Source organism: Wyeomyia smithii, chromosome 3, assembly GCF_029784165.1.
Source record: "Wyeomyia smithii strain HCP4-BCI-WySm-NY-G18 chromosome 3, ASM2978416v1, whole genome shotgun sequence".
NCBI lineage: Eukaryota > Metazoa > Arthropoda > Insecta > Diptera > Culicidae > Wyeomyia > Wyeomyia smithii.
Window position 1 is genome coordinate 222,021,873 of NC_073696.1, and position 26,870 is coordinate 222,048,742.

Consider the following 26,870-nt stretch of genomic DNA (forward strand, 5'->3'; position numbering starts at 1 on the left):
TATACAAAAAGATAAACGGAATCTGGAGCCGACCAGTTTCTGCCCTTGTAATTTGCAACGATAGAAAGAAGAACCAGGCTTTGGAAACAACATTTTAGTGTGCTGTTGAACGGCAAGGAAGATAGAGGCGTCGAAAGGATCAGGATGGATATTAGGAATGACGGGCAAGCTGCGGATCCAGCTTATTGTCAAACTTATTGTTCAACGTCGCATTGGAAGGGCTGCCGTGCTGAGAAGTGGCACCAGTGTCACATGCTTCTAATTTTAGATTCCGTCATACCTTACTAACCATATAGCGATGGGATAGGCCTTTGGACCTCTCAAGAGGAAAGTTGCGTTAGCCGTTTGATAAAGAGGCGGATAGCGGCCTTCTACAGATTGCGCCGGTTGAGGTCCCGCAGCCTGCAAACTCGTACAAAACTAGCACTCTTTAAAATATTGATTCTCCCGGTTGCCCTCTATGGCCATGAAGCACTGACATTGAAAGAGGTTGATCGGCGAGCTCTTGGTGTTTTTAAGCGTAGAGTCTTGCGTTCAATCTTTGGCGACAAACTGGAAAAAAGCGTTTAGCGCAGAAGCATTAACCATGGAATGTACCAGGCATACAAATCGGTAGGCGGAATGGACTGGACATGTCTCGCAAGAATGCTTGAGGTACGACCAAAAAACAGCAGGAATCCCGATAGAGGTCGTCGACTTTGGGGTAGACCGCGCACTCGATGGATCTGTGTTGTCGACGAAGATGCCCGCCTAATAGGTGTTAGAGGCGACTGGATCAGTAATCCATATTGAACCTTTCAGAAATCCTTTTGAACAACTTTGATGAAAATTGCAATTTTCCAGGTCGGAAATTCGAGAGTTTTTCCTATCCCGGGTGATGCTGAACATTGTAACAGGTAGGCTTAACGTACGTTATATTGGACCGTAAATATATATATTGAATAGTAGATTCTAGTTTAATTGTACAAATATATTATTAAAAGAAATTGTTAAACTCACCTATTTGTACATACAATTTTGTATTAAAATAATTCAAATATTGGGAGAGAGATGATGATGAAAAATACTTAAACAGCTATAAAATTATAAGGCGTAAGTAAAGCAAGACTGCGCCCGAAAGATAGGCCACCATGTGGACAGGACATTCCGCACTGTGATACGCGAGGTCCAGAGAGGAAAGCTCTTTAACCGGCTAAAAGAATTGGCACAGGCCGAAGATTAGTAATACTTCGTGCCCTCAAAATACTGGGAAAGCGGGAAGGCGAGATCTGAGAGAATCCGTATGAGCGAGATGCATTCTTCTTCAGAACGATTGTAGGTAACTAATTTCTCAAAATCGTTCGGGTGAAGTATTTCCGGTATACCAAAGACTTCGGGAAACTATATATCTGAGGATTCGAGGTTTTCTCGTCCATTTGCCCGTGAACTCTATACAGTATCGGAAGTGCGGCCTTGCCTTCATCCGCGGTTTTCGAAGTAGGGATAGTTGAATATAGTTAAATTTCCAGAGTGCTAATCGTCGTAAATCTTTTCAGTGATATCGAACCAGTGACAAAATAGAAACCATTTTCGCAAGCTAGGCTAGTTACGTTAGTGCCAAATAAAAAGAAAAAGGTAATATAATCTGTGTGTAAGGAAGTGCGTGTCTTAACTCGAATCGAACAGCCGTTCGACGGCTTTTTATCTTTAGTTTAGCCAATCGACCGTCGCCGCATTTTACCGTTGGGTTTACGGTGTGCAAATTACCGCCCAACCGTCAACTGGGCTAGAGGGCCGCGCCGTCACCATCGCGCCCGCATCAGACGATCAACGAGATCACGCCAATTCGCCAGGACCGAGTCCACCCTGCTAGGTGGCTTAGGATAGCATCAGCAGCAGAGAACACACAAAGACCTCATCGCATTGCTTGCTGCTCATCGTTCGTGCTATCATCACGCGCTGTAAGGCACAGCCAGAGGTATTTCAACCAGCAGTATTGTTACAGGCCTGTAAGCTGTAAGTACCAGAGCTCTTTTTTTATTGTCCGTGTGCACATGCGACCGTCGGCTTAAGAATGCCGATCAATGAGAATTAAAATCGAATTTGGCTAAGCCAAGCGCCTGCGGACCAATATTAATAATGTTCTGTTCGGCGAAAGACAATGGTCTGGACTGTATAGCTAAGGAAAGACACGCACAGATAGCTAGAAAAGTTACGTTGTAGAATAGAATGACGAAATAAGTGTTGTTAATGAACCTGTAAACATATTTAAATCATTGCTTAAAATATTACGCTACTACTCTCCCTAGCACGCTGTTTAGTTTTTGGTGATTAGCTCCCTGGAAAATCTCAGCTCACGCGTATCGCTTTAGGTTTAGAACCCCGCTTGTGGTGGATTTGGCTTGAAAAGGCAACCAAGTGACTGAAACGGTATTACGTTCGCTGACAGAGAGAGAGAACCCCCATGATGATGGTAGGAAGCTTTCAACGGGAGCTTCGCTCATATACGAATCGGTTGGAATCAGGGACTTGTGGTCGTTAAAGTAGAATGAGATCAAGTAAGACTAGTGCGGGTGACTTTGGGGACAGCCGGACCGCTTTGATCCTACAGAACCTACCTGAGGTTAGGTCTCATACCGGGCAACTAAATCTTGGTGGGCGATCCTCGTTAGAGGTGGCGCTTAAATCGCTCATTCGTCAAATCAAGTGCGGAATGAAGGTCCCTGGTTTTTAGTCTATTCGGAGTGTGGAAACGTTAAGTACGCCATCGTCTCTAGACGATTTTTGGCGTGCTACAACATTCCGGTGGCTGGTGCAATATACAAACTAGGTGTTGCAATACTTAGTGAAGCTATTCTAAACTTATCGTGGGTAGTGTAAATTGCACATCCTGTTTCAGTATGTTATGTTGATGACATTTGTAGTGCCTTTCTAAAGTTTAATCAAATTAAATACAATAAAATGTTTATTTTAAATGATAGGACAATACTTATTTTTTAATAGAAATCCATACAAAAATCAAAAAACACGGCGCAAATTAAGTACAAATCCATATTTTTGATACGGACAGGATTGGCGTCTAATAAATAACACAATATCAAGAAAACTTATGAATTAGTTTAAAACATCATGCCAAGGAAAAAAACCCAATAATCCATGATTGCAGAACTGTTGGTTTTTTATTTCGATCAAGTGCAGAAAACCTTCATTGAATTTTTAGATACACCTCTAGCAAACCACAGCGGTGGCTTCACAGTGAGACCACTATTTGGGTGATTAATAAATAATCACCTCGTCTATATACAGCGCGGGAAGGAGCACTAAACTTTGTGCAGCCAGACCGGGCACCCTTCGAGCTGCCGTATAAATAGAAATTTTCCCTGACTCAAACGGGGTGGTGAATGAGTGAGTGCCATACACGTTTACATGATGCATTTATTACTATTACCTACCAGGCCTACGCTGTTTGATAGTTTTCCCACGCAACACCTGCGACAGGTTTTTATTTCCTTTTTTTATGTTTTCTGCTCTCTTCTATATCCTAATTGAAATGAGAATTGATGCAATTGTGCCCTATGGATTTTCGTCCCCTTTGCAAAGGGAAGTCACACTGGTGTTGCATCATTTATTTCTCGAATGAATTTTCTAGGGTGAAAAGATGTGTCATTTAACAGTTTCTGAAAGTTCATGAATTGTTTATGTCTTTTCTTGGAGCTGCAATAATTTCGACGCTGCCAGTTTTACCAGTTTGCTAGAATACCTTAGCTCCGCAGTTCTCATTGTTTTATGTATTTTTCAAGTTTTTTGTACTCAGTTCATTGTTTCGTTGATTCACATAACGTATCCCCTGGAAGCGATCGCATACCCCAGGTTGAGAACCACTGTCTTAAATTAAAATAAATGTCGAAAATAAACTATAAACATAATAATATAAACCATCTCCATTTTTATGCATTACATTACACAAAAGAGTAGCTATTTTCATGTTCTTTAAACACAAATTTTGGTCATATATGTGATCACTACTGAACTGAAGATTTTTCAAAACCCAATTTTATTAGATAATCATTTAATAAAACCCGTACTTATGCCAAACGTTATACATTTTCATTAAATCTGTCCTCAAACAAAGTTTCAACATGTAACTGAGAAAGAGTTGATAGTTATTTCTAGTGTTTCCCAACAGGTTGCAAAATCCGAACATAAATTCAATACAGACACCACTCCTGAAATTCCAGATCTTCTGGAAAAAATCCGTACAGTTGTTATGGTTCGATGAAGAATGGTAATATTACCAAAATTCGATTCCGAACAGTATCAAAAAATTCAAATGGATGAACAATAACGAAACACGAGAATCATGCAGCACTAGAAAATAACAGATCCTTTTAACCGGGTTTACCGGACACTAGCCCTTATCGGGTGGTCGTTGTTGTTCTTTCATAGTCTAAGTATCGATCGTCCCACTTTTAATTTAGTCTATTTCAATACATGAGTTTACTCCTTTTCTTTTAAAAAGTAGTTACCTATAATAAAATGTCTCGAAAAAGTTGCAGTTAAATTCGAAAAAAAAATTCCTAACTGTTATTCACTTCCGATCGGGCCGTTTTCGTGGTTATTATAAATACATAACACGTCACACTTCGGTGCACAAAACTTTAATCGCCCGAGCGGCATTTAAATTTCAAATTCCGTAGCAAATTCCTCCTGCATCCATATAGTCTTAGAAGCGTTCACCATATGTTCTCACGAAAAGACATCAATAGATTACAAAACTCTCAAAGGCATATGTTGCCTGTCGCAGCCGTGTAAAAAAAAGAAAACGTCTTATGTAGAAACACTGTCTACCGGGGACGTTTTTCCCTATACTGGCAGGACACTCGTGTCACGGTTCGCTGGTACAAACGCGGCGTAGCGTAATTCAACTCTTACGAACCAAGCGAGCTTTCCGGTTGAATGTACATCGCAGAAAAATGTTGTTGTTTAGCTATGAATAAAGCAAAACTAAAAACAAATGTGTTTGTTTGTTAGGGTTGTTCTTCAACAAAGTTTCTAATCACCACTTCGATAAATTTTCAATTTTTGATAGGTTTGGTTTAAAGGCGACTATGAAATTTGCAATCATCGAAAAATTATTCAACTTGTAGTATTGATAAGTTAAATCAATTTTGTTAATTTCTGTTAAAAAACGTCCGTCAGTAACCATTTAAAGTTTTTCTGCCTTAAGAGTTTTGTTGACTTTCTACAAATAAACTGAAATACGAATTATAAAAAATGAATTCATATCATTTGCATAAACAGAGCAACTGGAACTCCAACAACCTCAGTAAAATCAGCCCTGAAGTTTACCCACATTGGAGAACTTACGAGCTACTCTCCGCTCAAGTAATATAGCTGACGTCAGACCGTCCAGCAAACGCGCGACGGTTAGAAATTCCCCCTATACGCCTTATATACCAAGCACTGGCACTTCCTTTCCACGCTTCACTTGCCACACCATTAGCCAAGCCAGCCGCCACCGTTATCCTTTCTTCTCTGTTTATTCGTTTACCTGTGCAGCACGCGTCCAAGTCCCGGCAAGCGTACCGTTGACTGTTCGTGCCACAGCGGCTGATGTTCCGTATTTGTTTCACCCAGCCAGCACCCGGCATCAGTCCTTGTGTGGGTACCGATTGGTCAACGCCGTCGTCGTCGTCGTCGGAGGGTCCTTAGCAAAGTCCCGTACGGTCATGAGCGAGCCTTTTTTCTCTCCAACAAGGTGCATTTGACACATTGTCGGTGTAGAGATAGCCTGCACGGATGCCGTCCTGCGCCGTCTCCTGGCAGAGACCTGCGACCGCGAGAAATCAGAGAGAACGAGCCTTTGTCCAGTGCAAGTGTCCGGTGACGCGTCGCCGCGTCCTGAAAACCCTGGCTCTCTTCAACGAACGAAAACGACGAACAAAAGATGGCCACCTCAGCGCTGGTCGAATGGTGAAAATTTTGTGCATTTTTCAAGAAATTTTGAACTTATGTTAGCAGTAATACCCCAAAAGGTACCCGTGAAGCTCACTTTAACGGAATATTTCAAAATTGTGTGCTCAATCCGAAGAATTTGATCAGAAAAGAAGCAAATTAGGCATCTGCAATAACGAAAATTCAAGTGCTCAGTGTAAAACGTTGTTTAATGCGTTGCATTTATTTTATAAGAAAAATTAACAACTTCAGAAGACTGTGATGAATTTTCAAAGTGCTCAAAAATTAATAATTGCGAAGGAGCTTCTGTGAGGAATTCAGTGACGCGCAATAGGAATTTCCAGCGCTTGGAATAGAAACGGATAAACGAAGTGCCGTAATCGACGCCATATCCCCCTTACTGAGACCCATTTTTTTCGATTGTTGACTGACTTTAGAGTCCAACAAAGTACGGAACGGATTCAGAACACTCAACCGATCGCAGGATGACGCAATTGGAAGATGATGTCCTGTTAAACAATTTGCTCAAGTTTCCCGGGACGATCATTATCTATAACAATGACCTGAATAGTAAGTACAGTCGGTGCTGTGGCAGGTTAATCACTGCTTTGGTGCGTTCTAATGATGATTTGCATAATCGAAAGTATGAAGGGGGTCACTATGATGCTCAAGAGTGGACGAAAAAGTTATGCTCGAACTGAATTTTCAGGACATTCATTCGTATCAATTTGAAAATAATGATTTTTGAAATTGAAAGGTGCCTTGTTTGAAGTTGGTTAAATGGTTTAGCTGCGTCAAGTAAATCTCGTTGAATAATAAGTGGTAATTAATTCTTCTAGTACATGATTATTCGGATGAAGAATGTAAGGTTGTCCTACTAATTTGTTGGCATGTTAATAACAATAATCAGGAAAGTTGACGTGTTTGAAAAAGTTTTAACAAGATTAGAAAGCAGTTCAGAAGAAAATAAATCAGTTAACTTTGATTTTACTGAGCATGAAAATAATCTTTGGATCCGGAAGAGCCTCTATTACTTTTTGGGATTCCGTTTATATAGAGGAGTGAAAATATTGGCCTAGTGTGTGGTCAACATGATGATGAGGTTCTTTTAAAAAGGCTACAGAGTTGTTGTAATCAGTGTTGTGAATCTTACTCCAGAACAGAATGCCTGTGTCGTTTACTTACAAACCCTGATTTGTTATGAAATGTTCAACATATAAACAAATTTACGCATAGCGAATGATGGTTCTGTGTTGTTGTTATTTTGATTCTCTAAAGCATTTGAAACAACATCACTGATTGCGAATGATACTGGTAGTCCAATTTTGTCCCTGATACCGTAGGCCTTATCGCTTCACCTAGCAAACAGCAGAAATCCAGTGAAGTTGCTTTAGATGTATGGAATGGATCAATACTTGGCCCACTGTTATTTTGACTTAACGTTAAGAACGGTCTCATAAAAATAGCACTTATGATTAGAATACGATCCCAAAGCGTATAACCTCGGCTCTATTTTCCAGCATCGTTCAAATGGGACGAACTTCGAAGTAACAATCGAATTTTTTTAATTATTTTTGTTTTGTGTTGGCTGATCGTAACATAGATAGATGAACGCCATAATAATATTGTTCAGTTTATGATATAACTAGCTGACCCGGCAAACTTCGTCCCGCCTATTTTAGTGTTTAATTTAATAATTTTAAACATTTCAAATTTATTGATTCCTTGCGATTGGATTATATCGTATAAAAATAATTGGTTCTATCGGAATGGCAACATCCTCAACTTTTGGCTTTTGTACATGACCTCTATTCCGGATAAACATTGAGTGCATTTCAGTTATTTTCGTTGTTTTCCAGAAACTGAAAGTGGTCATCTTCTGATTCAAAATGGTGTCCAGGGTCAATGCTTGGCTTCTTTACATCATTTCGATTACGGACTTATCCATATGTATTAGTATTCGGTTATTTGCGGATGTTTACCAGAAGTTGCCATTTTTCAATTCAAACTGTTGTCTAAGGTCAATTTATAGCTCCTTGCATCATTCTGGATCCGGTGATCCGGAACCGTAAGTCGCCATCTTGGATTTAAAAATGGCATTTGGAGACAATTTCTGGCCCCTGAGCGTCATTCTGATTTGAGAAACACCCATATTGGGTGTTATTTGGTCATTTTCGGCTGTTTTCCAGAAACCGGATGTCACCATCTTCGAATTCAAAATGGTGTCTATGGTCGATTCTAGCTCCTGTGTATCATTCTGGTTCCAAAGATACTGTATGGAAATCGGCCATTTTTGGTTGTTTTTTAAAAACCGGAAGTTGCCATCTTACAATTCATAATGGTGTCTGAGGTCAATTTTCAGCTTAATTCTCGTTCCAGAGATACTCATATTGGGTGGTATTTGGTAACTTAAGGCTGTTTTCCGGACACCGGAAGTCGTTATCTTGGATTTCAAAACAATTTCAGCCCTCCGTGCGGTCAATCGGGTTAAAGAAACGCTCATACGATTTGTGGCTTCAGTGTATCATAACAATCCCAGAAATACCCATATTGGGTGGTATTTGGTCATTTGCCGCTGATTTTCAGAAACCGGAAGTCGCCATCTTGGATTTCACATTGGCATTTGGAGACAATTTTTGGCCTCTTAGCGTCAATCTGGTTGAAGAAACACTCATATTGGGTTGTATTTGGTCATTTTCGGCTGTTTTCCAGACACCGGAAGTCGCCATTATACAATTCGAAATGTTGTCTGAGGTCGATTTGTGGCTTCAGTGCACCATAACAATTCCGGAAATACCCATGTTTGGTGGTATAAGTTCATTTGCCGCTATTTTTCAGAAACGGGAAGTCGCCATCTTGGATTTCGAAATGGTATTTGGAGACATGCCAGAAGAAGGAAGGGTGCCGACATGTTTGTTACACCTTAAAACATTCACCTGCTAAATTTGTTATATTTGCTTGATTGGTTCTCGAGCTGTGCGTAATTTGAGTTTCATTTGTATGGGACCCCTCCCTTATGAAGAGAGAGGGGAGTCAAACCATTATATTTGTTACCCCTAAAAACAATCACCTGCCAAATTTGGTTCCATTTAGTTGGTTAGTTCTCGAGATAAGCAGAAATTTGTGTTTCATTTGTTATGAACTCCTCCCTCACAGAAGAGGGAGGGGAGTCAAACCACTATGGACATACTTGTTACCTCTAAAAACATTCATATACCAAATTTGGTTGTATTTGGTTGATTGGTTCTCGAGCTGTGCGAAATTTGTATTTCATTTGTATGGGACCCCTCCCTTGTAGAAGAGGGAAGGGTGTCAAAACATTATGGATATATTTGTTACCCCTGAAAACATCTACCTACCAAATTTGGTTTTATTTACTTGGTTAGTTCTCGAGGTGTGCAGAAATTTGTGTTTCATTTGTATGGGACCCCTCCCTTCCAGAAGAGGGAAGGGTGTCGAACCAACATGGACATATTTGTTACTCCTAAAAACATCCACATTCCAAATTTGGTTCCATTTATTTGGTTAGTTTTTGAGATGTGCAGAAGTTTGTGTTTCATTTGTATGGGACCCCTCCCTTCCAGAAGAGGGAAGGGTGTCGAATCAACATGGACATTTTTGTTACTCCTAAAAACATCCACATGCCAAATTTGGTTCCATTTGCTTAGTTAGTTTTCGATGTGTGCAGGAATTTGTGTTTCATTTGTATAGGACCCCTCCCTTGCAGAAGAGGGAGGGGTCTCGAACTATCTCAGTCACCTTTCCCGGCCCCTAAAACCCCTATATACAAAATTTCACGCCGATCGGTTCGGTAGTTTCCAAGCCTATATGAATCAGACAGACAGACAGACAGATAGACAGACAGACAAACAGACAGACAGAGCTGCAATTTTATATGTTTAGATGGTAGAACAATCCAAGTAAAAGAATCGATTACGATAAAGGATTTCGAATGCATTCGAGGATTTATTCGAAATCATCTACTGACTGATTGACTGAAAAAATGCAAAATTTTGAAATTATATTCTATATCAGCGTTTCATTTTACGATACTACCGATACCTCAGGATAGTTTTGAAATTCGAATGCTAGATAGAGGTATACGCCTAACAAAATACAACAAATCATGGTTTCTATTCTATCACCACCTCAGTTCATTGATTTAATTTTGATTGAATATTTATGATTTTAATTTTGTTTGAATTAAATATACATTTACTACAGAACCTCGGCCCCAAACTGCTTTTACGATCAAATTCGTGGCTAATTTAGAATTTCACGGTATGTTTATATGCACGAAAACGATATTTTGTTTTTTTTAAGACACAAGACACAAAGCCACCATATTGTTTGCAAAGAGTTATTTTATTAGTGAAAGATATAAGTGATTGACCTAAAAGTATTAATACTACATGGCATTGTCAGGTTTCCCCTATATTTAAATATATACAGTTCCGAAAATTACTTGCATTCTTAAATAAAACAAAATAGTTTTTTTTTATCATTGTAGGGTAATGTTTTCTTTGCAATACAATTTGCATTTTTTGATCGGGTACGCGAGCTCTTCAACTTTTTTCTTAAGACCTATCAAGCTTCTGCACAGTGCTTTTTCAGACCATTTTCACTACTTTCGGACCAGCTTTCTTGAAATTTTCAACATTTTCCGCGGGTTTATATGTTTTTTTTTTTTGCTCAAAGCTCAGAAAGTTTCGTTTGGGCTTCAGGGTTGTTTGGTAAACCTATCAACCTATCTCATGCATATGAGTCATTGTTGGATTTATACCAATCTAGCGCATCCGAAGAGTAAAGACAGCAAGATCGGGCCAAAAGATTGTACGATTTTTAATCAAGGGTAACAACCTAAATTCAGATCCACTTAATATTTGGTCGCGGCTTTTTATTTACTGTGGCGAAATCATTGAGAGGGCAGTGATGAGTAAGGTTTATTTACATAGTGGTGCAAGTTTCATCAAATTCGAGTCAGTGGATCAAAAGCTTACGACGATGGAATGCGAAAGACGTGAGAAAATTTTGCACACTCACGTTGAAAATCCCAGGTGCAAAAATTACTTAAGGCTTCAAATTTCCCAAATCAACCGAAAAACAGCGTGCTGAAACGATTCAATGAAACTTTAACTCTGGATCATGTTGAACATAGCAACCGCAGAAGTGGAACGATTGACAAGCAGCTACTATTGAAAGTCTGCAGAGCTGTTCGGACGAACCATGGGATCATCAAGCTCGGTTTGGCTACCCTTACTAACACGCAGAGAATCCTGAGTAAGAATCTCCAGGATACCGATTAATACGGTGACGGAATCGTGAAAGGAATCGCAAACACGATCCGGAGGATTCCCACTCACGATTCTTATTCAAGAATCCTAGAGCCATATACAAGGCATTCCTGAGGATTCTTTTTCCAGGAATCCTTTTCAAGGACGCTCACGAATCCAATGTGAGGAATCCTAGAGAATCTATGCGAATCGTATGTGTTCGTCCGGGTAATCAGTTCTCGGCAACGTACAGCACTGTTCGACGAAGGCCTACGGTCGTTCCACGCCAGCAAGCATCCCAACAGGAGCCTTAAGCAGAATCTCGTTGCAAAATTTCGCGCAGCTCCCAGAAAAAAAATTCTATATGTCCAAGCGCAAGGGTGATGTCGCCATGCGGTTTAAATTCGTGTTTGTTGACAAGTTCGCTCGGAAGCTGATGTGGCAGGGGATCTGCAGCTGTGGCAAAAAACAAGGTTTCCATCACCGCATCAAACATGAATAACCAGGTGTTCAAGGAACAGTGCCTCCTGAAGCGGATTTTGCCGTTCATCCAATCACACGACGGTCCGGTGAAGTTCTGGCTTGACTTGGCCAGCTGCCAATATAGCCGGGAAGTCATGGATTGGTAAAAGTAAAATTGAATTTATATCATCGATAAAGTTATCAACCCACCAAATTGCTCAGATTGATTGTTTGATTTATTTTGAAGGGACTTTAACCCCTAACGGTCATTCGTCCCTGCCAAATTGCCCAGATTTTCGTCCAATTGAAAAATATTGGGCGATAACCAGGAGCAAGTTGAAGAAAAGTGTAGAATGATAAAAAACCAGCTGATTTACATAGACAGTGGAAGACAATGGCGGATCGAGTTAACAGTGGCAGTCGTAATGAATGAACGAGACATTTTTTCACATTTGCAAATTGCTTGTCACACCATAACCTCCCCGCTGAATTTTCCGTTGCTAATGGCTTTTACTGAATAGGGGACTTTATTCCCTTCGGTGTGGTATAAAATTGCGGTCCTAGTAGAGTCTTATAACCTAATTTTGTGTAGGGGAGGATTGTACAAAATGCACATTTACGCAATTTACGACTCTTCGACGTTGCGACGTTAAACTGTGAGATGATTGTAGGATCTATATCCTAAAAATTGTAACAAAACATTGTATTGGACTATTAGAATATTGTATATTGTCTACCTTTGATTGACGAAATGAACAAATTCTAAATATATTTTTTTTTAATGAACAAATTCTAAATATATAAATATTTGCATGTTTATGACGAAGTTTTAATGGTCCTAAATTTTTAAACGGTTTTCTGATTTTCATATATCAGCTGAAAGAGTGCAATTTTCTGAGCAAAACGTGATTTTCAAAAAAATGTTTATCGTTTTCCTTCGATTTTAAATGAACAATAAAAAACTGCTCGAAATGCCTTAAATGACAGTTCTCTCATATACCGTAACTGGGTGAAACGTCAACTAAGACTTTTCGAGCAGTTTTTTCATTCTTCTTTTAAAAATCGAAGGAATACGATGAACATTTTTCAAAAATCACGTTTTGCTCAGAAAACGCGGCTTTTTTCAATGATATATAAAACTGGTGTAACTTTAGGACCCAATCCTAAAATATTCGATTACTGTTATTTTTGGTAAAAATCATCATTGCCACCAAACAAGCCCGTGACCAAGACGCACCACAACGAAGGTCAGTATGCTCCAAAGCGGAAGGCCAATATACCACTAGTAGAAATCATCACGCGAAGTAAGAAGCGCTTGAAGTTTTGAAAGTAGGGGTAATAGGGGCATAATGAGCACCCTAACTCGGTTGCTAATTTAAGCATGGAAAACGACAAAAATTTTGAGCTGTCTTCAGTGCAAAACTTGAATTAACTATTTATAATTAAAGGTACACTATTCACAAATTGAAAAGTTTGTCGTATAATGGTGAAAAACACAAATTAGATTCACGCATCAAAAACTAGCAATCAGTCGATGTGTGGGGCACAATGAGCACCCTACTGGGGCATAATGAGCACCCACGGGGTATAATGAACACTCTTATAGAACATATCTTGAAACTGTGTAGAAGTACAACTAATGGGCCAACGTTTGTCGCGGGATGCCGTGATACTTGGCGGCTTGTTTCGTGAATGTCCCGTCGCGCCTTATTGTGGCCAATTCTGTATGCAGTCCCTTTTACTGATCGATTCGGTCTCAAAGATTTTTTAATATATGTTTGCACCATCACTGTAAACAAACACTGACTATGGAAACAGACAAACTCACAAGTCTACTGAGATCAATTTCAGATAAGTTTATGTGACAAGGTTAGGGATACCATCCGTCCTGATTTAGCAGGACATGTCCTGATTTTGAGATCCAATCGGGGCGTCCTGATTTATTTTTCATATTCTAGCATTTGTCCTGATTTTTATAAGACATGCGATTTCGTTCAATAATCATGCTTATATCGCAAGGCAAAACTCGGTAAGTATTTTCACAGTAACATTCACGTTGCCAGATATTTGAAATTGTTGAAAATTACTCAGTACTGTTGTTTAATTTCTTGAAAACAAAAGTGTTGCAAGTTCGATATCTGGTGAAATAAAAAAATATGTTGAGAAAAAAAATCATTTCGTGTGACAAACGGACATTTTTTTTCGATAAAATTCTAAACATTTTAAAAGGCAAAATTGCAAAATTCAAGGTGATAATCTTTTTTCAAGATAAAGGACATAAAGGGACCTATTACAAAAGACGAAGCGAGCGGCTCGCCTGACCAATTGTGGTATTACAGATGGTGAGTCGGCTAGATTTTGGAAGAGTAGCTCGTCTTTTTTTTTTTTTTTTTTTTTTTTTTTTTAAGGGGGGATTTGTTAGTAGCTTAAGTATTTATGATAAATATTAGTAAATAATGAGTATGTGTGTCCAATCACAAATGGTGACTTCTCAACACTGTTAGAAATTTGAAATTTTAATTGTTAGGATTTGTTTGCTTTCGCAATAAGGACTTATCATTCGTAGGGATTTAAACCTACTTGTCAGAAAAGGGGAAGTAAACTTACAACTAACTTAATTGCTAACTTATTGGCTATAAAGAGAGCTTATCGTAGCAATTGAGGATTGCAACGATTTTTGTCGAAAATTGTTAATAATTTTATTTGACATAGCTTCTAATGGTTCAACACCAGTAAGTCTATGTAATTCGAGTGTACCAAACCAAGGAGGACGCTTCAAAATCATTTTCAGAATTTTATTCTGAATCCTTTGGAGCGTTTTCTTCCTTGTTGAACAGCAACTTGACCAGATCGGTACAGCATAAAGCATTGCTGGTCTAAAAATTTGTTTGTAAATCAAAAGTTTGTTCTTTAAACAAAGTTTAGAATCCCTGTTAATGAGAGGATATAAACATCTCGTATATTTGATGCACTTGGCTTGTATACTCTCAATGTGCTCTTTGAAAATAAGTTTTTTATCATAAATTAGTCCCAAGTACTTAACCTTGTCGGACCAACTTAAAATAACCCCATTCATCTTGACAACGTGATTATTGTTTGGCTTGAGGAAAGACGCCCTAGGCTTATGCGGAAAAATTATCATTTGAGTTTTAGAAGCATTGGGAGAGATTTTCCATTTTTGCAAGTAGGAAGAAAAAATATCTAAACTTTTCTGCAATCGACTGCATATGACACGAAGACTTTTTCCTATTACGGAAATGCTTGTGTCATCGCAGAACAATGACTTTGTGCATCCTGGAGGCAAATCAGGAAGATCTGAAGTGAATATGTTGTACAGGACTGGCCCCAAGACTGAACCTTGAGGTACACCTGCTCTGACAGGAAATCTATCAGATTTTGAATTCTGATAGACAACCTGCAGAGTTCGATCAGTAAGATAATTTTTTAAAATTTTGATAAGGAAAATCGGAAAATTAAAAGTTTGCAATTTCGCAATCAAACCTTTATGCCAAACACTGTCGAATGCTTTTTCTATGTCTAAAAGAGCAGCTCCAGTGGAATAACCTTCAGATTTGTTAGCTCGTATCATATTAGTAACTCTGAGCAATTGATGAGTAGTGGAATGCCCATGGCGAAATCCAAACTGTTCATTTGCAAAAATTGAATTTCCGTTGATGTGTGACATCATTCTGTTAAGAATAATTCTCTCAAACAGTTTACTTATTGAAGAAAGCAAACTGATTGGTCGGTAACTTGAAACTTCAGCTGGATTCTTATCCGGCTTTAAAATTGGAGTAATTTTTGCATTTTTCCATAATTTGGGAAAATATGCAATTTTGAAGCAGCAATTGAAAATTTTCACTAAAAATTCCATTGTGCTCTCAGGGAGATGTTTGATTAGTATATTAAAGATTCCATCGTCACCAGGTGCTTTCATATTTTTGAAATTTTTAATAATTGATTTAATCTCATTCAAGTTAGTTTCAATTATTTCTGCAGGTAAAAAATTCTGGGAAGAAATTAAATCAAATTGACGTGTGACTTCATTTTCAATTGGACTCACAAAATTCAAATTTGAGTTATGAACACTCTCAAACTGCTGAGCAAGTCTTTGAGCCTTTTGTTCATTGGATACAAGAAAACGTTCACCATCTTTTAAAACTGGAATAGGCTTTGAAGGTTTCTTAAGAATCTTCGACAGCTTCCAAAATGGTTTTGAATATGGTTTCAATTTTTCAACTTTAGTCTCAAAATTTTGATTTCTCAGAAGAGTAAATCTATGTTTAATCTCTTTCTGTAAATCTTTATAAATAGTTTTAAAAACAGGGTCACGAGAACGTTGATATTGACGTCTGCGGACATTTTTCAAACGAATTAGAAGTTGAAGATTTTCGTCAATTATTGATGAATCAAATTTCACTTGAGCCTTTGGAACAGAATGATTCCTGGCATCAACAATTGCACATTTCAATGCTTCCAAAGCGGAATCAATATTCACTTCGTTTTGCAAATCAAGCTCATTATTGAAATTTCTCTCAATATGAGTTTTGTATCTTTCCCAATTAGCCTTGTTATAATTAAAAACAGAGCTCATAGGGTTTAAAACTGATTCATGAGATAAAGAAAAAGTTATTGGAAGATGGTCAGAATCAAAGTCAGCATGTGTGATCAAATCACTACACACATGACTTTGATCTGTTAGCACCAAATCAATTGTTGAAGGGTTTCTTACAGAAGAAAAGCATGTAGGACTATTCGGAGACAAAATAGAATAGTATCCTGAAGAACAATCATTGAATAAAATTTTGCCATTGGAATTACTTTGAGAATTATTCCATGAACGATGTTTAGCGTTAAAATCGCCGATTATGAAAAATTTCGAACGATTTCTGGTGAGTTTTTGTAAATCACCTTTAAAATAATTTTTGAGCTCGCGTGTGCATTGAAATGGTAAATATGCTGCGGCAATAAATAAAATCCCAAGTTCAGTTTGAACTTCAATTCCCAAAGTTTCAATAACTTTCGTCTCAAGATGGGGAAGAGCACGATGTTTGATTCGGCGATGAATAACAATTGCAACTCCACCGCCGGAACCCTGAATCCTATCATATCTATGAACCACGTAATTGGGATCATATTTTAATTTTATGTTAGGTTTCAAAAATGTTTCAGTAATAATTGCAATATGCACATTATTTACTGTTAAAAAATTAAAAAGCTCATTCTCATTGGCCTTCAATGAGCGAGCATTCCAATTCAATATTTTAATTGTTTTATTTAAAATCATTGCTAAATTTTAAATTAGAAACAATTTTAATAGTAAAATTTGTGCCTATTTGAATGGCTTCAAACATTGATTTTGCCTGCAACATGGCGTTCATAAGATCGAACATTGCCTGTTGCAAAAAAGAAAGTTTACCTGCCGTAATAGGCCCCAGGCAGTTGACATTAGAAAAAATATTTTCGGTAGCAATATTAGCTGGAGTGATAGGTGTACAATTATTTTCTAGCGTGTTTTGCTTACCCATATTAACGGTCATTTTCGAACTACCAACACTAGGCGGTATAATGTTCGAACTACCTGTAACCTGTGCATAAGTTAAACGGGTATGCAAAGGAGTAGGTAAACTATGCGTCACTGGTACGCTTGGAGAATTTTGTTTTGAAGTTGGTTTTAATTGAGAAATTGAATTTTGTTTACCTTGCCTTGCCTTAACAATTGCTAAACGGACTGGGCATTGATAAAAATTTGACATATGGTTGCCGTTACAATTCGCACAGCGAAAATTTTTACTCTCTTTCACAGGACATGTGTCCTTTTTGTGAGAAGAGTCTCCACAATTAAGACATTTTTGGTCCATGTTACAGAATTTGGAACCATGGCCATAACGTTGGCAAGTACGGCATTGGGTGATATGCTTTTCACCTCCGCCATACTTCCTATAAATTTCCCACTTTACACGCACATTATACAAAGCATGTGCTTTTTCAAAAAATTTTAAGTTGTTAACCTCATTGCGGTTAAAATGAATTAAATAATTAACAAGGGAAATTCCAGTTCTCTGACTGTTTTCGCCTCGTGATTTTTGTTTCATTAGAATTACTTGGGTAGGGGCTATGCCAAGTAATTCTGTTAAAGTAAGTTTGATCTCATCAACGGTTTGATCGTTGGTGAGACCTTTCAAGACAACCTTGAACGGCTTGGCGTTCTTGGTGTCATATGTAAAAAATTTGTACATCTTGTCAGTTAAATACTGGACAAGACGATCACGACCCTTTACTGAGTCGGCTAATAAGCGGCATTCACCTCTACGGCCAATTTGATAGGTAACTTTAACGTCAGAAACAAACGTTGAAAGTTCCTTTTTGAATATATTAAATTCAGAAGAAATAGTGACCACAATAGGTGGAACTTTCTCCTTTTTTAAAGATTTTATATTTTGTATAGTTTCATTATTAACAACTTCCATTTCACCAGCTTCTTGCTCAGGCAAAATATCAAAAGGATTGTCACTACAGACACTCGAAGTGTCAGAAAGAGATGCCTCTCTTTTCCTCCCCGCAGCGATGCGAGGTTTCTTTTTCCGTCCAGCCATTTCAGGTGATACGAAAAAAGTTAAAACAAATGTTAAATTCAAAAGTAGGTAGTCTTGAGAAAGACTGATGGGAAATAACTTTCAGGTAGTCTTTAAAAGACACACTGACAAAACACAAACTTTGAAGCTATAGGCAGTCAAAGACCAGTCCACAAGCAACCGAAAAAACGTCTGACCTGTAGGACAGTTCAAGACGCACTGAGGAGTAGCTCGTCTGCGAAACTACTCGACCCAGCGGTCACCAGCTAAGTTCCACTCTCGTTTTCCAGTATAACATTTTGTTCTCGTCTCGTCTGTGAGTGGAGGCGAGGCGGGTTGCTCACCTCGTTTGTAAAGGGCCCCAAAATCTAGAAAAATCAGCATTATTTATCTGAGAGATTAGACATCAAATCTACCTATCTGGATCTAAAAAATCTGGATAATCAAGATAAATCTTGATACCTGACCACACAGCGTTCACTGCGCGCAAATTATTTCTTTTTTGTTTGAGCCTGAGTAAAGTATACAGTATTAAACATCTGACAATTTTTAGCTTCAATTTTGAACAGTTTACGTGTGCTGAATTCGGGTACCCGCGAATGACTAACAATTGAAAGTTGGTCGATAAAATTGGATCGTTTGAGATACATGTTATATGAATAAACAACCGAATAGCATTTTGAAGTGCAAATCACCTACCACGAGTTTGATTTATTTTTACCTCGAAGAATAAAAATAATTTAGATCAAATTTGTGTCGAAAAAACAGGTGTCCTGATTTCTACCCCCGACCTGATGGTATCCCTAGGCAAGGTGTGCTCATTTCACCCCACCAAGGTGACCTTTTCGCCCCTATCGAATTAGTTTAAGTTAACATGAGATTTTAACACTAATTATAGCTTAAAATCAAAACTTTAATGATGATGAAATTTGGGGTACGACCCACACGTCATATTGATGTGTCTACATACTTGATTGAGCCATTCAAACGACCATAGAAGCTTATTTTGTAGTGCGCAATAATAATAATTTTTCCAACATCCGGGAACCAAGTTGATTTTTTCAGTATATTTTCATCTTTTAAGCAAACAAACCACTTTTGTTCTACGTAGAGATGCTGTAGTAACTACGGAAGAGTTTCACATATCATATTGTATTAAAAAATGCGTAGTTTCGCATAAAAGAGGGGTGCCCATTTCGCCCCGTGTGCTCATTATGCCCCTAGTCCCCCTATCTCCTGCAAGCTCTTCATAGTGCGTTCTGTCCCAATTTTAATTTTGATCGTTTTTAGGTAAAAGTTAGCGAAAGTTTGTGGAGTAAATTGAAATATTCATAGAATTATAAATTTCAAGAGTGTGTAAGTTAGAGGAATCACAGTTTTTTGTATTATTTGCAAGTCAGTTAATCATAAAAGCTTATATAAAATTCATGAATAATTACATGTTGGAGAGAACCACAGCCAATTGTGCAGTTTTTTTAAGTATACTAGTCTTTATGACATACTTTTCTATATGAGAACTGTAGGAGCTGGGTTTATGTGAGCAACGCGAAGAAATTCGTCATTAAAAGCCACATGTGTAAGTATTATGGGGATTTATTAGCATGGGCCATCTTACCCAACTGGTGCGTTTTGTTCGGTTCTCCCCTAGGTTTCGTCATCCACAAAAACACACCCCGATTTCCTAGCCTAGCCTTTTCGTTGCACAGATTCTGCCTGTTTGGTGCTTCGTTTTGACTGCTTCTCCTTCCGAAGAGTCTGTAGGCACATCCTATCCTTGGCACGCGTAACATTAGTCGATAAGACACCTAGTTTTTTCGAGACATCTCGTACTGGTTATTATTATTGTACTGATACTCAAATGATACTTAAGGATGTCGCTTGAAGTAATCTCTTATCTTACTGCCAATTGCGGAGTCAGGCTGGGGTTTACTACCACGTCTCGGGGTACCTGCAAACGTATACTCTTCACTATACTTCCTTAATACCGTTTGAATAGATCCGACACTCACACCTTCTTTCAGAAACAATGACAACATCTGCATCATTTGGATGTAAACAACAGGACGCAGCCAAAGTTTGGCAGAATACTGCACGTTATATAACGGCGGTTAATCATTAACTTATTTATAATTTTCAGAACAGTCTATAATATTTAAATGTATCACATCATACCGAAAGCTACTGGTGTTTTTTCCTGGATGCCTCGAAACTCATTCATAGGCTAAAATGAAAGTTTTAAGCAATTACTCTGCGGCCTTCTGACGCATTACTGCGTTCACTAGGGGCACCAAAATAATTTGGAAAGGCAACCTTTCCGTTTTGTCGACCAGTGTTATACAACTGACTATTAAGTAAAGAGGATGTGTACGGATCCCATGTGGGCAACTTTATTTTTTGTTTCACTTTTAAGATTTTTTTGCTAATTTGAAATTATATTTCATAAACTCAAAACAACGAATTTTAAGGAGAGGTGTTCCACAAAAAATTCTATTTTGTCGTGTCCAACGTACAGATAGGACATCTCAGTATTCAGCAAATGTTTTTCTTTTGAGCTTTTCCACGACTTTGCTGGAGGAAGCAATTTGGTATATTGAAAATTAGAAAAAAAAATTTTTTCATCTAACTGTTAGGTGGACTGATTGAAAAACCAAAAACTCCAAAAGTAAGGCCTTGTTCAATTAAACAATTTGCTGAAGACATTGAGTATATAAAATCAAATTTTCACAGTAAAATCTGAAGCGATCATGATTTTTCGAATTTTTACCACTGTGCACTGCGAGATTTTCAAATAAATCTTTTCACCAATTGTTAGTGTCTTGAAATATATCATAAAATGGCGGTTCAAAAGCGTGTTTTACAACAAGTATTTCGTCGATTTCATATCACTTTTTTGTACTTTACGACCAGCAAAAGGGCATTACTCAAAAATGTACCGTACGATGATTTTGAAATTATGACAAGAGATTCTGGACGTCATAACGAATCGAATGGTGTACTCAGATTCTTTGGTACATTTTTTCATAATAACGGTCTGTAGGAGCACCGTTCAATCTCCTAAACATATAAAAATGCAGTCTTGTCTGTCTGTCTGATTCATATAGACTCGGAAGCTATTAAACCGATCGAGGGGTCTTATACAATTGAAACACAAATCTCTGCGCAACTCAAGAATTATTCAAGCAAATGAAAAAATATGACATGTAGAGGTTTTTAGAGAGCAAGAAAGGAGGAGGGAGGGGTATATGCAAATGAAACATAAATTTCTGCATAGCTAGAGAACTAATCAAACAAATGAAATCAAATTGGGCGTGTGGATGTTTTTAGAGCAAAACATATTTTTGTGGTAGATTGAAACCTTTCGCTCCTCTGGAAGCCCATACAAATGAAACACAAATTCCTGCATAAATTAAGAATTAATCAAGCAAATAAAACCAAATTTTGTCTGCGGATGTTTCTAAGGGTAATGAAACTCTAAATACTAATTCGACACCCCTCCCTCCTCTAGAAGGAAAACAAACGAAAAACAACTATGCACAACTCGAGAACCAATTGAGCAAATAAAGCCAAATTGAGCATGTAGAGGTTTTAGGGGCAAAAAATATTTTCATGGAGGCTCGACACCCCTCCCTGCCTGGAACTTTGACATGTGGAAGTTTATGCGAGAAAAAATATTTCTATCATGGCTTGACACCCCGCCATAGTTTAAGAGAGGTTGGGGGTGTCGGTCACCCACAGCGTTGCCAGGTATCCAGGTTTATCCGGATTATCCAGATTTTTTAACATGTATCGAGGTAGACAGATTTGATGTCCATTTATCTAGATTTTTCATAAATAAACCAAATTTTATTTTTTCTGTTTCGCAAAAAGGTCATCACTTCAAATTTGGCGCAAAATTTTGCAATTTTGTCACTTCAAATGTTGGATACTCCGAGAATTTTATCTTTTGCCCCACAAAAAGACTGCCAAATTTTTTCCAGATTTTATTTTTGCTTTTTCCAGATTTTTGGAAAAATGACCTGGCAACGCTGGTCACCCATGCAAATGGAACAGATATTTCAACCAATTTTTCGGGAAACAGTCTAAAATGGTCGGGATGATGTACAACAGCAAAGTATCGACTACATACGCTCTGTTTTAATCCAAGATGGAATTTTGGAAAAACGGGTAAAAAAGGTCCATTATCACCTAATATCGGTAATTCCGGAATCAGTTTAATGCCCAGATGCCAGAAATGGACTCCACATGCCATTTTGAAATCCAAAATGTCTGGAAATCAGCTGAAAGGGTTCAAATACCACCCTATATGAATATTTCTGAAATCGTAATGCTGCGCAGAAGCCAAAAATCGACCTCAGACATCAGTTTGAATTCTAAGATAACGACTCCCGGTTTTGAAAAACAGCCAAAATGAGTTTGAGTGTTTTTGGAACCAGAATGATACACAAAAGTAAAATATCGACCACAGACTTCATTTTCAATTCTTTGATGGCGATTTCCGGTGTCAAATATCATCCATTATGAACATTTCCGAAACCAGAATGACACACAGAAGCCAGAAATTGACTTCCTTATACATAATTCAACGAAATGTTTAGGACGGCCTCCTAATAGAAAGGGAATAGGGCGCTTACCCAAGTTCCGGCGATCGGGTTGTCATATATAAAAGAAAGTCGTTACTATTTCTGCGTGTGAGGAAATGATTAGACCCAAGACACTCCCTTGAGGTACACTAACCCCAGCTGACGATCTATCAGATATAGCATTTAATTAGTTAACTTCGAATCTGAAACAGATTTCCAGGGAACTGGATTGAAAAATCTCATTGGCTGGGAATTTTGAACTCTAGGATACCCTTATATCACTGATTCCAACCCTTGCTACAATTCATTAGAAATTGGTGTGTCGCTCGAAACCATAAATTGTTTGTTTTGGTTAATTACGAAAGTGTTTGATATTTTATTTCGAGCAAGGATGACGGAACTCGAATGGAAGAATATATAAGATTCACTTTTCCTGAAAACTTCAAGAAATAGTCTGCGTAGTGAAGAATCCAAACATTTGATTTGAAGTGACACACTGAAATTTATTTGCTGTAGTTTGCTCTTATTAAATTTTAGTATGAACAAGGGAAAAATTCAAGTAAATATTCGCTCAGTATAGAAAACACTGACAAAGAACGACATCAAGTTTTTTGTTGATCAAATAAGAGAGCAAACATTTTTGCTCATATTATACGAGAAAAAAAAAATTAACCGTCGTAAAATGTAAATGAATATTGTTTCGTAATGCCCGCTTTAGTGCTACTATACAGTTTAATGTCGTCAGCTTTGCGTTTTGATTAGGTATTTAATTTGGTTTCTTTATTGTCTAGAAAACTATAGTGAATCATGAATTTTTTCTTGAAGAATTCGGGAATCTTCGGCTCCCGAGAATCAATATTTCTAATCCCGGGAAAAAGTGTTTCCCGGGATTGCAAATCCTAATCAGTTGTGTTATGACCGGGGCTGAAAAATATCAGCGCTTTTGCATGAACGTGAAAAATAGCCACCATAAACGTCAGTTCTTTTTTCACAATGAAATATTTCGCTTTCATGCAATATTCATTATCTCTTCCTCCATTTTTAAGTATTCGTAAAAAACAGAAGCCAAGTCATGCGTCAAGTGCAGTGAGAGCGTGTTCGTTTGTTGTTCCCTGTTTGAAATTTTCTGAAATTTATTATTTTGAGTTACATCTTGTGAACTGTAATGTTGTAAACTCGGTTTATGTACTGTATAGTATGTATTGCTGCCACGAAAGAAATTTCAGCGTTCTATTATGATAACGACAGCACGCGTCACGTTGATCACGTCACTTTCGTTTTACCAAAGGAACGGTGAGTATCATTTGTTTGGGTTTTCAGAAGATTTCATTGCGTGACCGTGAACGATGCGCGTGAATTATTTAATTGGAGGACAGCTCGTTTCAAGGATAAGTGTGTTTTTCGAAGGGAGCTACGTTCATTGGAAGTGAAAATTGAAACAGATTGGCTGTAATTTCCACGGAATTCCGGCAGTGGAAATGCTTTTTATCAGTCCTGGTTATAACCAACATACATTCGTTGTATTAGTGTCAAACATAGTCGACAGTTGCACTGATTTCGCATAGTGTTGATATGGTTTTGCACTGTCCAACTTTTGCGTGTAACAAACAGCAAATCATCTTTACACATGATTCTTGTCCATGAGCATGATGTTATCAACCTGAGTACACCTTGAAGTGTGGCTGAAAATGTTTCTTGTACTGTAGAGATATGCAATAAGTTTTGTATAGAGTAGTAAGATGACATGTCTCAATTACTGCTATTTATTTTAACCTACAAAAAACATTCTACGTGCAGCAACCTTTTTTTATTCATTAGTAAAAGTTTGGGTAAAGCCTCATGTGAGCTGTGATTGGTTAATTTTTATTACCAGTTAACAGTATTTAACAGTTATAACCAGTGCATCTAAAAACGGTTGTGCTTTCTTAGATATGGATGATTAATACTCATTCCCTAGTAAAACATTTCATTTTGTAGAACAGCAAGATTTAATTCAAGAAAAAACTTTGATTAGACAATATTCAATGACCTAATAAATCACCAGATCAGTAGTACGGTCTTTCGAGTACTTCAATATTACCAGAACAATTTTTAATCATAGCCATGTGCCACAAACAATCTCAGTATTCGTAATATTCAACGCAAATATTCTTTCTTGGACCTGGCGAAAAACAATTCCCTCTGCTTGGCATATCTGTCGTAAAACAACTCTGCAACAAAAACTACCATTGCAAAAAGAATGCCCACTCCGAGAACTATAAAAGCACTCAATAAATCTTCACAATTCATCGGATACGGCGCCGTCTTTTCGCGATCCTGAGAATGGTAGATTTGGATCTGTACGCCGTAGTCCATATATCGTTTGGCCACAATTGGTTCTTGGTAGGCTCGAATACCCGACTCTACGATACGCAGAATCAAATCCGACAGTTGATCCCGTAAGGGCCACGTCTTGGTGGTCATTGATACCTCATATTCGAAGTACAGATCATCTTTCATTAGTCGGTACAGCATAACGTTGTCCGTGTTGATAAATGGGCCTAGCATGTAGTGGCCATAATTGAGCCTACTCACACCAAATGCGAGCTGGCCTTGATTCGCTAGCTGCTCCAACTCCGAAGTGGTGTGAATTCTAAAATTCCGAACTACAGTCTGTAAATAGGGCTGTGAAAAATCGTTCTTTAGTATTGTTATTAAAACTCTGGGTTTCGCAAGTATTACATTCTTTGATAATAAGAGAGAATGAACCCAAGCTTCATGAGTTTGAGTCCAAATCAAATCCTTCTCCGCCAAATCCTGAAAGGTGTCTATTGGTGCCTCAAATAGTGGAAATGTACGCAAGCTGGCGTTTTTTCCGACAAAGATGTTTCCAAGGTTAATAGCAAATAACAACAGTGCGATAGAGAGCACCGCTTCCGGAACGGTTCGGTGTAGAATATTCGCTGCTTGGAACAAAACGATTGCCAAAACGTTTAAAACGTGCCACGAGATATTGGTTTCTCCGAAAGCGGGATGCGACTTGATGTGTGACATTAAACAGTACATAGAAACGCAAGCAATAACGCTGATCAAAACAAAAATCCAAACATCTTTTTGAAACACTAGCGCAATAGTTTGCCAGGTAGGTATTAAACTGTAAATAAAATTGTAGTATATATCTTTTCTGATTGCGGGGGCCTACATACCGGGGACGCGGTGCGAAGCAAGTAATTCCAACTTTTCGAATGGTTGCAGTAAAGCCGAGAAAGTGGTAGTAACTATGCCAGGTTAGGAGTGATCCCACGCCAACATCTGCCCTGCGTTCCGCAATCGTCCCTATAATTCCATCTCCGGTCCAGTTGTCGTAAATTGTACCCCATTCTCCAGTTTGGTCTGCAAACGTACAAGCGATTATCTGCAGTGGTTGAAAATGTATAATAACTCCTTGCATAATCCTACCAATCTGTAGATCCAACGTGCAGTTAAATTTCTTGCAAAACTCTACCAGCAGCAACCCACCCATTCCATCTACTGTTACGGTTTGATTTTTGAATTTGGCCAACCATTGATCGCCGGTGGTTGGTGCGAAGTTAAAATGCGGTCCCCAACGGAAGCTGGCTAGGCGAACCACACGACGCTGCAAATTGAGAGTTTTGTCTGGAAACAAATCTGCACCAACCGCAAATAACTCATCCGCTATGACATAGGAATCCAACTGGATCAACTCCTGCGCTTCTTCTGGTGATGATTTGAAATAATGTGTCAAAATTTCAATTTCCTCCGCAGTAATCTTAAGTAGTAAAACTCGAACAATCTCCTGTAAAGCTGGATGCTGGCGAATCTTCGTCATGCTGTCATAACCGATGTTGACCTCAATGCTGGGATCGAACAAAATGATCACTGTTTTGTTGGGATTCCTGTACAGGGCGTAGTCATGACTGTGCAGGAACGTATCCAAAAATGTAATTGCGCTTTGCTGATCCATTAGGAATGCATGGCAACCCAAATTGATGGCAGCGGTCAACCAGGGATCGTGGTGTGTTTCGGCTGACAGCTGATCCAGAGAA

The 26,870-nt window shown here is 38.2% G+C and overlaps 1 protein-coding gene and 1 long non-coding RNA gene across 2 annotated transcripts in view; both read left to right on the top strand.

The window, feature by feature from the left end:
• Positions 1 to 1,423: 1,423 nt before the first annotated feature.
• LOC129732713 (uncharacterized) lies at positions 1,424 to 2,262 on the top strand. The gene is made up of 3 exons (XR_008729323.1): positions 1,424 to 1,476; positions 1,536 to 1,614; positions 1,666 to 2,262. It is a non-coding gene; the product is annotated as an uncharacterized LOC129732713 (long non-coding RNA).
• A 3,392-nt stretch (positions 2,263 to 5,654) lies between these two features.
• Positions 5,655 to 26,870, top strand: part of LOC129731675 (forkhead box protein J3) — a 36,697-nt gene continuing 15,481 nt past the window's right edge. Inside the window, exon 1 of the mRNA XM_055691852.1 lies at positions 5,655 to 6,504. Coding sequence (XP_055547827.1) covers positions 6,420 to 6,504 — 85 coding nt within the window. The 5' untranslated portion in view covers positions 5,655 to 6,419. The remainder of the gene's footprint in view (positions 6,505 to 26,870) is intronic.